Raw genomic sequence first — 14,723 nt, forward strand, 5'->3', positions numbered from 1 at the left:
GGAGGAGCAGCCTCCTTTGCAGGGCGTAAGAGCACTTCAGAACCCCAGAACGGGGAACTTGGAGCGATGCTGGAATGAGTCACTGAATGCATTTGGGGGGCATCAGCATCCTTGCTGCTCAGATTACAGCTCGTTTGAGAGCATTACGCTCCCTCCCCACAAGGAATTTGTCATCTTTGAAGGCACCACATGAATCTACTCCCCGTCGCCTCTGTGGTCTGCTGGGCAGTGCCACTGGCAGGAAAGGAGAGAGCATTCCCCTTGCCATTTCCCAAGCAGGCGGTATTTGTCCTATCTCACCAGGGAGGAAAGTATCACTGTCTGAGCCTCGACTTTCTCTCCACTGCTGCAGCAGTGCTCAGTCCCAGCCCATCAGGAAAACAAGGACATTACAGCTGCCACTGAAGGCAAAAGAAAGGGACACCAAAGCCTCCCTAGGGGGAAAATTCCCCCCAGTTAAACAGCAGAAGAAAGGGCATGTCTGTACTGGTTTGGGGTTAGAAGCGGCCTTGCAGGGGAGCATAAAATTCTTGTCTTGTTTGAAACTGCAGGAATAGAGTGACTGCCCAAAGCTGGACCCTTGCAGAAACTGCTTCCACTACAGCTGTTTTCCCCTTTATTCCTAAGCAAATTGTGCTGACCACATGGCCACCCCAGGAGAGCAGAACCCGGGCTGTGCTAACTGCTGCAAAGGGCTATGCACAGCTGAAATCCCCATGTTCAAAGGGAGACAAGCCTGTGCTCCTGTCTCGAGAGAGAGGGATGAGACCTGAGGCTGCGGGATGCTGTAAGTTGGCAATTGCACCTTGATCATGAATACTGCAGAAGCCCTTTCAAAGAGAAAGAGAAATCACTTTTAAGCAGTATCTTCAAGCTCAGAGACTGCGCTCAGACTTCAGACACCACTCCATGACAGTCTTGCAGAAGGGGTGCTAATTTCCCTCTGGGGTTGGGAAAGAGTGGCTGTGGCCGCACTGCACTCCTAAGGACAGAGAGGGGAACAGGACAGCCCTTCCTTCTCGGTTTGTGTTCCACCTTCAACTCACTTCTCTTGCAAACGGGGCTTGGGAGGAGGTCTCATAAATGTACACAGTCACATTCCTGTCTTACCCAATGCATCCCAGGAATGAACAGCAGTCCAGCAGCGGGGCACCGGCTCACCCCTCCACTCCCGAGCCAGCCGGGCCTGTCTCCCCTGCGCAGGCAAACACGCTTGCGGGTGTTTTTGGCAGAAATCCCTGCTCAGAGCCGGGTGCAGGCCCGGTCACGCTGTCAGCCTGTCTTGCGGTGCTGCAGCCTGAGAACCAGGCCCGTTTCTGGGGCTGGAAGGAGCGGCGTTCCCTTCCCGTGCGGGATTCCCCGGGGCTGGGACACCGCGTGCTCCCATCGCCACCGCGCGGCCGCGCTCCGCACTGCGGGGACACCGCCGGCGCGGAACGCGTCACGGGGCATTCCCACCCCTGCATCCCGAAGGGTGGGGATGGAAGACTTCCAGCGCCTTCGGTAAGTGGGAACAGCAGAGCCCTGAGCCAGTTCCAACACCAGCTGGTCTGCTGAAGCAGACCTGACCGATGCTCACGGACGGCAGCTGGGCAGCACAGAGAAGGGAAGGTAAAGGCTCTGTGCTGCCTGCCTGGGCACTCGGCCTGTGACAAAGTAGAGTAGCCCATGTGACAAAGAATCTTAGAATGAACTAGGCTGGAAAAGACCTTTGAGATCATCAAGTCCAACCTATGACCTAACACCTCCACAGACCCTGGAGCAGTGCTGGGTGCCCACACCTGCGTGCACAGACTGCGGCTGCATGGGATGCAGAAGGTGGGACAAGTATTCCATCACCCCATGGAGGTTCCAACAGGACACATTTATACCCCTGTGACAGCTAATAATACACTAATAACTACCAATACTAATAAATCTACTATTTATTCTAATAAATAATCATAGTTTTAGGTTGCAATAGGTGATTCTACTACTGGATCCTAAAAGGTAATACTGTAAATAGAATTTAAGAGATCCCAGCAGTACAACTTTTGATAATTGTGTTAATAGCTAATACCAATACTATAGATGCTAATTCTTACAGGAGATTGTAATAAACGCTAATAAAATAAACTAATGATGCTAATTAATAATAAGTATCAATAGAGCTAATAAGCACACCTATCACAACCCTGACAGGACAGAGAGCAAATGATGGGTGACACTGCAGGCCACTGGGTGACACTGAGGCCTTGGGCTCCCCTGGACTGCACTGGCAGTGTTTGACCCATTACACCAAAGTGCCCCTTCTCATTTGGCCCCAGCTCATAATAATTAACCCCCGTGTTCTCATTTGACACCTTGATCAATCATCAGAGCCTCAATTGACCTCAAGTAACCCCTGTACCCTCATTTGATCCTGCAATCAATTAAAAGAGACTTAAGCAACCCCTGTGACCTCAAGTAACCCCTCCCAGGGACTACAATGATCTCAAGTAACCCCTACCAGGGTCTCCACTGACTTCAAGTAACCCCAAATGACCTCAGGTAACCCTTCCCAGGTACTCCAATGACTTCAAGTAACCTCTGTGACCTCAAGCAACCCCTGAGGTTCTGCACCCTCAGCTCTCAGGGGGAGCACCCTGCAGCACCCCACAGTAGCACACCACAACCAGGCTGGCAGGGGCAGGGATGCGAAGCAGACTCTGCCACAGCTTCCCTCCCTCCATTCATCTTCTTCTTGAGGAGTCGGCTCCTCAGCAGCAGGATCTGAGCAAGCCAGAGAACTCACCTGGCTCATGGTAGCCCTTCAATTTTGCTGCACACAGTCAGTACAGAGTCTTAAGCTTTATTTTTCTATTGGCCAGCAACTTAAACTGGGTTAAAAAAAAACAAAAGCAATGAATATTGTTACACAGAGAAAAAATATAAAACAACTCAGTGGACACAAGCCAACTTACTGTTCATGTCTCATTCTTCCTGGCCTCTCCCAACCCTGTACAATGTGTTTGAAGGGAATGGGGAAAGGCAACTATGAAGATATGCTTAAGAAATCAGAAATATTGCTTCAAGCAACATGCTCAATATTTTCCTCTTAGCTAGTAGTCAATACTTGTTAAGGAACTTTACTATAAAACAAGAAATAATTTAGAAGTTTCTCCTTTAGATCATTACAGAATCATTTAGATTTCTTTCCTCTCTTTCCTACTGCTGTGGAACCAAGGATACACCTCAGTTCCTCCACCTCTCTTTCTGCATTAGTTGAGGATTATTTCATAGGACTGATAATGGAGGAGTTTCAGATTGACCTGCTCTGAATTTTAACATGTTGCCCTTTAGCTCCAGTCCATGATTTCTGCTTTGTGAACCAAAACCCCCACGATTGGTCTGGATGATTCTGCTTATGTTGGCTGTCTGCTGCCAGGGACAGAGCTCAGCCAGCACTACTAAAAGGCCAGAAGAGGGAAGAAATTTATTTATGAAAGTCTGAGCTTGTCTTCACTGCTCAGAAACACCAAACTCCCTTTTCTGCTGCTTCATGAGTGTAACAGGCATACCAGGAAGGAGGGAACAAGACAAGAGGAACACAAGATCCCATGAACTCAGGCTAAGATCCTGCTGGCACCAAGTCCATGGCAATGTCTGTGTCCCATATGTATCCAGCACCCCAGTGCAGAGACAAGAGTTAATTAAAACCTATTCCTCAGCAGCAAACAGCTTACCCAGCACTATCAATTTACCAAGTACACTGGGGAAACTGGTTGAAACTGACTCTCCTGACCTCGGCAGTAACCAGTAAAGTGAGCTTCCAGACAAAGCCAGAAAACCCTCAGCTGACTAACAAGCTCTTTGCAGGCTGATAAAACATTGGTATATATTCATTTCCTGCCCAAGGGAGGCAAACCTGGAGGTTTTAGTTAGAAAAATCAAACCAGGGGAACCTCTCAACATGTAACAGATGAAAAAGGTATTTCCACTAACTGAACAGATCAAAGGGTAGCAAGATATGGCAGCCCCACAAAAAGACCAGTTCTTCACCAAACCTTATCAGGGGACAGGGAGGTGGAAGTAAGAGTTCTCACTCATGCTGGGAACCACTCAATAAAACAGACTAGACCCAAAAAAGGCAGTCCATCATCTTTGCTCCAGAACTGCGGGGCAGCAGAAGGCCTCTTGTGGCTCCTAATGGCACTGTGTTGGAGAAGGCTTCAAGGAAGAGGAGGAAGAATTGCTGAGAAATCCTAAGGCACCCACAACATCTTGGCAACATGAGTGTCACGACTGCATTTCAGCTGCACCAAGTTGTGCTCCCCGTCAGCAGGGCAAGGAGCTCCTGGCCCAAGTAACCAGACAGGCATCCTCTCTGGTGGACAACAGCTGTGTTAGGACATTGGTGCACACTCGGGAGGAGGGAGGGAAATCTTCCATGTATGAGAAACTCAGCTCTGGCTCCAGCTCAGAACCATCATCTGTCCTCACAGTCAATGCCTGGTACTGCGGAGCCACTTCTCTGGAGAGCAAACCATGATTCTTGTATCCTGAGCATCCTGAGAGCTTCATGTTGGCTCGGGAAAAGCCTCAAGGGAAAGGGCCTTGGATAAATCTTGCTTTGTAGTTATATCAAGGGACTGTTGTGCTAAAGCTTCTAGCAGAAGATCCACAGCTCTTTTGCTTCTTGACACTGAAGAGGACCCGCTGAACTCCCAGCTGCCTCGTACACAACAAGGAGGATGACTTTCCCCAGAGGGGCAGGTAAGGCAGTGCATGGTTCTAAAGGCAATTACAGAGCCAAGTCCTCAGGTTACAGACACTTTGGTGGTGGTGGCGGAGAGTGGTCAGGTTGGCAGGTGCTAAGGGAAGTGGCAGAGGGGGAGCGACAGAGCTCTCACAGCTATTAATATGGTTCTGACTTTAAACTCTTGTACAAGCAGCAGGTGAAAATCATCCCAAAGATCTACAGTGTAAAGGGAAGAAAGAAATACATTAAAACCACAGAATGGATGCAGTGGAGCCAGCAACTTGCAAACTGACAGTTCAGACCCACTGGAGTGTCAGCCAGCTCCTGCCTGGGGATAACACGCTCCAGCTTGCAATAGGCAGCAGGAAAAAACAATCTGTGCTAATCCTCATAATTAACCACAGTAGCTTCCTGGGGTGTAATGTGGCTGCTTGCCAGAACAAAGGGGAAGATGAGGAAGTCCCAGACATGTCTGCATCGGGAAAAAAGAATATCCTGTGCCTTCCCCTTTTAAAATGGGAATGCAAGACATTCACATTCTACACCTTTTCTCATCGCTCTCTCGCAAATCATCGCAGACCCACGGGGCTGTTCTTCACATGGCACAGCTGAAGGGAAAAATTCTGGATGGCCCGAGCTAATCCTTAGGATCCCAGGTGGGAAGGTCCCGGCTGCGGGGCGGGCAGTTACGGGACACGGCCACAGGAGGGCTTCCTCGGGCTGCCGAGCCATGGCCTCCCATGGCCCCGGAGCACAACTCCTACCCCGGTCCCGCAGGGTAAGCACCGTCACCTGCAGCGAATTCACCACACTGGCACAAAGGCTTTTGCTTTGCAGCTGGTGAATCCTCGAGTCCCCGAAGTACCTGGCAACTTCCCCTTGCCAGGCAGGGAAGAGCAATAAAACATCTTTTTTCCATCCCTCAGCTCAGGGGTTCCTTCAACTTCTGCCCAGCACCCCAAAAAGTCCCCGGAGCCCTTTTTACCTGCACACAAGCAATGCTGATGCCCACTGCCCCGATAATTTTCAGATGCTCTTGAATGAAGTTTTCCAGCTTGGTAATGCAACCACTCTGCAGGGTGAAAGGAGGGACATGGAAAATCAGCTTCATTTTAACTTCTTGTTCACTTTAATCCAATGTTTGCGGCCCTTGAAAGCAGCACTTCAAAAAGTGGTGTCTGTCAGCAATCTTTTCCCCTGATATCTCTGGAAAAGCTACGCAGATGATGTGAATTGCATCATGGCTGGTATTGCTCAGGACCAACTGGCCCAGGAACCTCTGAACAAACCCAAGGTGGCTGCTGGTAGAGCAGGAGAAATGCAGAAGAACCAGCCACATCACAGAGTGTCATTCTTCTCTCAGGTATGTGGAGAAACATTCCCTCACTCACTGCCTAGCTCCTGCCTGGAGGGGACATTTGCTCCTGTGAGGCCAAAAGGCTAAGGAAATACTGCTGAGTGCATCCAGTACCAAGAACTCTTAACATAACTGAAGCCTTTGAAGAGTAAAAAAATTCTTCCCACTGCTATTTATTACATCAGTGAGTTTTGGTGTGAACCTGGAAAGCCAGGCTCTATCTGCCTCTGCCTTGCAACTGTCAGTCAAGGACCAGAAGTATCTCCATTTGCACCTCACGGAGTAGTTCCAACCACAGGAAGCTGTGACAAATGCAGGACTTGCATCCAAGTCTCTTGCCAGAACCAACAACCTCTCCTGCTTCCCCCCAGCATTAATGTACCCAGTGGTAACAAACATAATTTATTTTCCTCTATATCTACCTGTTAAATAACAAGTCTACAGAGCTGAACACTCAGCTAAAGAAGTGAATTCTACATTCCAAGGAATGCTACTGACTTTGAAGCCTACTGACAGTTGGCAGTAATAACACAATACCCTCATCACTCCCTGCCCACCTCCTTTACACACTTTGTGACAGGTGGCTCTGAAGCCTTTCTGCTCTTTACCTCCTTGTAAATGTTGGAAGGATGGTCTCTTCGGCCACACAGGTCAGTGATCGTCTTACAGCAGCTGTCTGGGACTTTCCTCCCACTGGCCTCTGGAGATTTGATCCACAGGCTGTCGGCCCAGTCCGTGTAGTTGTTGCTCCCACAGCACTTGAACTGTACACACACAGAGAGCCAAATCTGAGCCTGCAGGCACTGCAACCTTCTTCTCCCTCCAGCCTCCCACACCGAGCCCTGGGCTTCACCCGCCTTTGCAGACACTACAGCTATCTCATGGGTTTGGTTTTTTTATAATTATTAGTGACTTTCGTGTTAAGAGCTCCCCAAACTGCCATTAAATATCAAGTTCATCCATCCTTCAGCAGCTGTGACTTTTGTTTACTGCTGGGACGAACTGTAACCAGAGTGCACCTGCAGCTGCCTCAGCTCATAACTGTGTGTTAATGATGGCAACAGGATAAGTTTAATTACCAGTTACCATCACAAATGCACCTGCTATGGCACTATGCATAGAGTAGTCCCTGTGCTTTGAAAGCGCCTATGCACAAGGGCTGTTTCTGTGGAAAAACCTGTCAGAACTGTGGCAGCCCTAACCTGAACCACCCCTGAGCCAGGCGCAGCAAGCAACAGTGGCAGGAGAGATCTTTCATTACACCTTGCTCTCTAGAGTACTGAGAAGCTTAATGAAAAATGTCAGCAATTTCTCCAAAGCTTTGAACAGGGAAAGCAGAAGCAGCTGTCAGAGTGACTTGGCAGCTCCAGTTCACTGGGAGCAGTTCAGATATCGTTTCCCCAGTGCTACTGGTCATGCAATTCAGTGATCACACCATGCAATTCTGCCAGTTGCATGGCTCAGGCCCTGCACCTCACCCAACTCTGTCTTGAATGAGAACAAGCAGAACATACACTCAGCATACTGGAGAAATATCTCTAGGTTGGATGTCAAAAGATGCCTTTTCAGCCCTGCAGTTGCATTAATTCTCTTTGCCTCCAGAGACACCCACCTCCTGCTGCAGTTTGTCCACTGCACTGGTAACACTCTCTTCTCCCTCCCTCCGGTACTTCTGGGTCATGGTGTTCTTCAAATTTTGCTTCAGCTCCAGGCTCAGCTGAATGGAAGAGACAAGTGGGATAAAATCACAAGGCAAACTCATTCCTCAGAACGACCCAAAGTCCTGCATACATTCCACTGCCTTTGCTCCAAGAGGAGGATGGAGAACCTAGTGGAAGCTACAGCTTCCTTCAAGATCATCCTCCAAGGCTGGACAGGCTTATTTCCAAATGATTACAGACCAGGCTTCTATTTTAACAACTGCAGGGAGGTGCTTTGGGACCAAATTTCAGCCTGTGTTACACAACTCCACATGGCTTCTCACCTTGAATATGCCAGATTGCCAAGACATGACTGCAATGAAAGGGAATATGAAAGTGTGCCTGCTTAAACATGAATATGCCTGTGAGACCATGTGCAGTCTTCTCCCTCTAAAACCTGTAACAAAATACTAAGAACTCTGTTTTTGTAAAAAATACAAATCACTCTGTCCAGAAAAAGGAAGAAATTGGAGTCTGTGGCATGGTGGACTGAAGCCACGTAGACCAAACAGCTCTTGTATCATCTTCAAAAAAGATGCCACAGGAGGGAATTAAAAGCGTGTAATTGTAAAAATCACTGCAAGGCCTTTCTTAATAATAGAGAGACAAAGTCTGATTTTGCAAGAGCAGAATTTCTGAAAGCATCATCATAAACCACTGGCATGTTCAGGTGATTGGATTCAAACACTTATTCCTATGAAGACTCTTTTAATCTAACTGAATTTTTCTCACCCTTTGGTGACAGCCAAAAAGTGCCAAAGAGCTCCATCTTTTTTTTTTTTTCCATACTGGTTCATGCAGAAACACTGCTTCAGTCCAACTAAATTGAAATTCCAAGTTTCCTATACCAATAAACAACATCAAGATGCATTTTAGATGGGGTCAATGGATGAAACAACTGAGCAACCTCTTCATATACCTTTTATTCTACACAGTAAGTAGTAAACGAGAGGTCAAACATCTGGTTACGCTAAACTTCGCAAAATACAGTCTGGAGTTTATTCTCACTTTGAAACCCTGTTTTCTCCAATCCCATGTGTCAGATGGGGACAACACCTACCTCACAGAGATGATATGAGGCGTCATTCATTAGTATTTGCAAAATGCTTTGAGATCCTGGGCTGGGAAGCTCTATGGAAATGCAAAGGACTTAGCATAATAGAAAGAAAGGAAAAGGTTCAGCAACTGGAAGGCGGAGGGAAATAAAGAGGAGAGTCCATTAGCAGAATTATTACTTGAGGGAAAAGCAGTTACCTGCAGGCTCACGGGGAAGAACTGCAGCATGGAACAGAGATAACAAAAGAACCAGTTTAGACACACACATGCAAGCCTTAGACACCAAAGCAAGGGCTGAAATAAAAACAATGGCAAACAGAGCAAGCAGCCTGCAACCAAGAGAGAAGGGGGATTTATCAGCCAGAGGGCAAAGGGATATGCAGCTGTTGATCAGAGATGCACTCAAGGGTACAGTTCTGAATATGCTGTCCTTTATTTCAACCCAGGGATCAGCTCCTCTTCATCCACTGTCACATATGAACCTCATGCCTTTGCACAGATGGATGGACAGATCCTGGCTTCCTGCCATGCCTGCCAGGATTGATCTTTTCCTGTTAAATATGCACACTCATATCCCAGATCCCTCCTGGCAGGAGCCAGTACAGTTCTTTGGCTTCTTGCAAACCACCAGTGCCCATCCACGGCAAAGCACAGAAGGTCCAAGAGAAAATGGAATGGCAAGGAGTCCTGGCAGTGAAGTCAACAAGATGGGATGTTCAGCTGCTTTTCAGACAGTCATTTGATAACAATCCTAATTTGCCACTTTCAGTCAATTTCCAGACATGAGAGCAACTTTGCAGGCTGTTTGTGCCTTGGCAGTTAAACTCCCTTTGAAAACAAAGCGATGACTTAAGCTCTGCTCTCAGCAACTGCAAGAAGTGCCAAGCCAGACCTGCAGCTGTTGGGAGACTGTCCTTTTTCTCCAGCCCCTCAGCTGGGCTGCTTAAGTAAAGCTCTCAAAAACTTGTTGACCTGAAAGGACCTCCCAGCTGCACCATTCATCACCTTTGCTAGATGCAGCAGAAACCGTTCCTGTGTCCTTAACCTGCTAAGTGGCACTGAGGTGATTTCAGCTGTTTGCACTACGCCTTCAAGGCTGTTAGGAGAGTCCCTAGATCTACACAGCCTCAAAAATTGTCTTCTACAAGGGTCTGTAGAAAAACAGGGCACAAAGTGCACCACAGGAAAGAGCGGGCAGCAGGGTTGAGCAGCCCCCTGGAGTAATGACCACCACTTTGTCAAAATAATCCAAGGTCTTTTGTATATGGAGAGGAGTGAGTAGGTGAACCACAACCAGACCTATGTCCCAAGCATCCAAGCCAAATTCTGGCTGGAGAGATGGGATGATAATGAGCTGCTCTCTCTCCCTTGTTTGAGTCCCCAAGCTCTAATGTCCACTCACCTGCTGGTAGTAGATATAGGCCAGGATTCCTGCAATGATCTCCAGGAGAAAGATGCATAGCAACAATATGAAGTACTGTAAAATAATGGGAAAAAGAGCACATTAGAACAGAACATAAGGAGATGCTGGGAGGCAGCTTTTCTTTACCTGGTAAAATGCCTGACTGTCTTCACCAATGCTTTTCTGCAGCAGTGTTCAAAGGCAGGGGCTGGAATAAAGACTTCAACAGGGTAGGAAAGGAACAATCCCACAGATTAACAAAAAAACATCAAACCACAGAATAAATGAAGACAAGCAGCAGCAAGTGTGTGTTTAACTCTCAGAGCCAGAGGGATATAGAGAATGGAAAAGTGCAGGCAACCAAGATAAGATCACCGTACAAAAGAAAGTGGTTGCTAGATAACCTAATGACTACACTCAGTATCATACAAAATATCTGATTCTGACATCAATACCAAAAAAATTTAAACTTTTGCTTGTTTTGACATTGTTTAGGGCATTTCACCAAGTTACTAAGGAGCAATGTATGTTATAAAGATGATTCAGTAAAGCCACAGAGAGCCCATTTCACCAAATATACAGCACAGCAGCTAAGCATAAAGCATCATTTGTGCTGCCAGTGACTTCTGCGGAGCTCAGCCACAGGCTGAGTGGATGGATTTTAGCACTGAGTCACACTCAGCACTGGGACTGTACATGCTCCTGAACTGGGACCTAGATGGAAAAGCTCAGCATCTCAAAACCAAAGTGAGAAAAACTCTTAGAAGATGAATAGGTGAACGTGACTATTTCTTAAAAGAGCTTGGTGGCACTGAAGTGAAAAGAGTAAGCCCTGCTTACCACAAGGAGATTCAAACGGACAGTACAGAAAACTGTTTGGAAGCCCTGATCTATACACAAACAAGTAGGGAAGCCAAACCCATGAGGAATATGTGCAATAGATTAAAAGGACTAGGTAGGCCTGAAGAGCCAGGGTGATGCATCTACTTCCTTCTTAGGGTCAAAGACAGCTTTTCAAGGAGAACCCCTCTCCTGACAAACAGCCCCTGCCTTGCTCATGGTCAGCAATGAACAGCTTCTTTACAGATTCAGGCTGTTCTGTGACTGCTATTAAATTAATCTTTCTGTAGATAAAGCTGAAGAGACACCAGTTCCAGCCACAAGGAACAAGGATCTCAAGTCCCTGTAAGAGCTGGCTTCCCCAGGACGGAACAAACAAAATATCTCCCTTTTTCTGTTTTACCCTCAATCTTAAGAAAGGTCTCTTACCAAGAGACAAAGCAAATGGCTCCCGACAAATGTAACTGGACATCAAACCTGCACAAAGAAGGACAGTGAAGATGCAGACACAGCAAGGATGCCTTCTTTTGCACGAGGGTTACACCCCCACTGTGCGCTCTTTTCACTAGGCATTTCCAAGCCCCTTCTGCAGGAGTAAAATGACACACTCAGGCTTCCTCTTGCACCCCTGTGGGGCTTCAGCAGCTTCGAAGGAAGGACAGCTGGGTTTTATCTGCAGACCGGGCTTTAATCTGAGCACACAATCTCAGCCTTTCACTCCCCTGCCCCAGGCTCTCCCCCGCAGCGATCCCGACCATCTCTGCAGCCGCCTGTACAAGGTACCCATTCATCCCAGGGCAGTGAGTCACCCACTGGAGTGCAGGATAGCTAAAGGCTGCTCCCAACACTCCCAGGAGGTTGAAAAGCGGCAAGAAAGGGTTGGCAGGCCTTGACACAACGGCTGTCTCTCTTTTGCTGGGACCTTGTTATGCCTTAACTGGCCTGACATCACCTCTCTGCCAAGGAGGGGCAGGAGAATGGCAGGATGCTGACAATCAATGGACTGGAAAGCTTATTTATTTTTCCTTGCTCTGTGTAAGATCAGATGCATTCAGGTAGAGCTAAAGTTATGTCAGCACAAGCTCTCTGCTGGTTGTGCTGCCTTACAGTGGATACAAACAAACATGTATCCAGCAGACCTTAACAAATCTGAGTCACAAGTAAAACCTTGTGAGGGAGGTTAGTGCAGCTACCACCCATGAACCCAACCCATCTCTGCTGATACACTCCACCATTATCTTACTCTCATCATTCCCTGAGGGCCACTTCTAAGCATCATGCTGGGGGATGTATCATATAGGGGAACAGCAGCTTTCACTCTGGACACACACAGAGCACAGGGCAGCTCTCCCTGCTCTTCAGCCGTAGCTGCAGGGCTTTCTTAGAGGTCTGCTACGGGAGGAGTAGGCCAAGCTCTGGCATGGAACTGTAGGGACATGCCCTACTTGTTTCCCAAGTCAGAAATGTGTGATCACCAGAAGCCCTCTAGCAAACACATGCCTGGACCTGGGTGGGCTCTAAGCAAAATTTACCCTGGCTCTGGCTCCACAACAGAGTCAGGGCTCTTGAGTGTCTCCTCAAGATCTACAGAGTCCAAATTGCTTCCATCCAGTTTTGAGTGAAGTACCAATTGGTAAGTGTGTTTTCTCTGAATAACACAAAAAATGGTTTAACCCACCTACAACCCAAATAACTATCTGGAGACATCTTTCTACTACCTGAAAAAGAGACAGATAGCAACAATACTCCTAAACCAGCAACCTCACTTCAGTGGGAGGGTTCCAGGCTGAAATGCAGCAGGAACAGAAATCCTAATCCACGTGTGTTCCCTTCTCCCTGCTCAAGGTAGCTGACTAGAAGCGGCAATGTGAGGGGCCAAGCCTATAGAAAGTCATTTTCTCTCCTTATAAGCAAGGTCTTCTATTTAACAGGTCTTTCCCTGGGACTACTGCTGCATTTTGACTAAAGTATGATATAACAGTCGTCTGTCATTGTAAAGAGCTGGACTGCAGCATCACAGCCAGCCAGGCTGCAGATCCACTGCCTTGCCTACTCAGGGAGCCAGAGAAACTCCACCCCTGCTGCCCAAGCCTCAGCACAGCACATGCTTAAGGAAGGCCGATAAGAAATGACAAAAAAGTAGCACAGCTGTGAGTGATGAGTGAAATACTATGAACGAGCCTAGAAGTGGGCCTATAAAACTCACAGTTACATACAAGGCAGCAAAATAATTCACAGCTTCCCAACTCTTAAAGAGATAAACAAACTAAAAACCAGATATGCATTTTACAAACAGCACCCAAAGCCGTCAGTAATCGATTTTTAAAAGCACCAAGGCATCACTAAGGAGAGCAGAGAGTGCTGCTTATACTGCTGCCTCCCATACTTACATGGGTCTCTTGTACAGAGAGAAAGTGGGACCGGCTGGCACAGCCCCTGGGGTGACTGTGAAGCTGTCAGGATTACTGTCTGAGCTCAGAGCTGGCAGAGGCCCCCAGCCAGGCTCACCCAGCCCTGGCAAGCACAGCCCTGTCTCAGATTACTCAGGGCAACCAAAGCAGAGCACAAGCAAGAAGAGACAATAGGCCTGTCACAAGCAGCCACTCCAAAAGGACGAGTGGTGTAAGGAGACAGAGTGACCTTTTGTTCCCTAGAGACAATTATTAGTTTTCTATGGCAGAATAACAAAGAAAACCCCCCTGGATTTTCATATGTAGCTTCTGGATGAGGGAAAAAGACAAAGGGAGATCTCTTTGGCATGGAGAGTCAGTGAAGCAAGGCCAAAACCAACTGCTACAGATCAGGAGCCTACTGAACAAGCATCAACAATGCAGTCACTGTGTCTCCCTCTGTATTTTATTCTCCCTTCCTGGCCCTGCTCTGCCTCTCACAGGGATTATCAGGTCTGCACAGCAGTGAAGCATCAGGCTTGCTCACAGCTCCTGTTTCTGCTCCTCTATCCAAACTAAAGGGGAGAAATGGGGCCGGTCAGGTCAACGAGGATTTGCAAAGGGAGGAGCTGGCGGCTGAAGTATCTTTTTCTGTACCTGTGAAAGCCAAAAGCTGCTGACAGTTATTTCAGTCACTGCACTCACCACTGCAGCCCAGACACTAAAACAGACTTCTGCCACACTCCAGACTAAAAGGGAGATTTGAGAGAGAGCAAGCAAAATAGAAACCCCAAGTAAGAAAACTTCAGTGTAGGTGGGTGAGCAGGGAGCTCAGGAAGTAATACAGAGAACGGTGCAAAAGCAGCAGCAGATTATCAAAACAGTACGGCTCTTTTTTTGTGGAAGCAAGACTAAAGTAATTTTTTTGCAACTGAAGAAAATATTGGAAATGTTCTGATTTTTTACAACCAAGTGAAAAAGTGTGTTAATCTGGCTTGAACCTAATGTCATTAAAAGCTGGTTTTGTTACAGGTCTCTCATATTTTCCTCCTTCTTCCCATTTTCCAAAACAGAATATAGAATGGGCAAGGAAGAAGGAAGAGACAAAAGCCACAAGCTTTTGCTTTGAATAGTTTCAAATAGATGTTCTTACACAAAGCATAGGTACTACAACTACAGTTTTTACTCTTGGACCATGCAGCACATTCCTTGCGTGGATGAGAGGAAATGCTCTGCAGTAAAACCTGTCCCCTGGAAC

The 14,723-nt window shown here is 47.4% G+C and overlaps 1 protein-coding gene across 4 annotated transcripts in view; it reads right to left on the reverse strand.

Annotated features, from left to right (window-relative positions):
- Positions 1-2,814: 2,814 nt before the first annotated feature.
- CD151 (CD151 molecule (Raph blood group)) overlaps positions 2,815-14,723 on the reverse strand; it is a 31,747-nt gene continuing 19,838 nt past the window's right edge. For all 4 annotated transcript variants that reach the window (XM_082284414.1, XM_082284415.1, XM_082284416.1 and 1 more), the window contains 5 exons: positions 10,236-10,310; positions 7,690-7,794; positions 6,686-6,841; positions 5,706-5,792; positions 2,815-4,936 (listed from right to left, as the gene is read on the reverse strand). In XM_082284414.1, coding sequence (XP_082140540.1) covers positions 4,877-4,936; positions 5,706-5,792; positions 6,686-6,841; positions 7,690-7,794; positions 10,236-10,310 — 483 coding nt within the window. In that variant the 3' untranslated portion in view covers positions 2,815-4,876. The remainder of the gene's footprint in view (positions 4,937-5,705; positions 5,793-6,685; positions 6,842-7,689; positions 7,795-10,235; positions 10,311-14,723) is intronic.

The sequence above is a fragment of the Coloeus monedula genome, assembly GCF_965178545.1.
Source record: "Coloeus monedula genome assembly, chromosome: 6".
Lineage (NCBI taxonomy): Eukaryota > Metazoa > Chordata > Aves > Passeriformes > Corvidae > Coloeus > Coloeus monedula.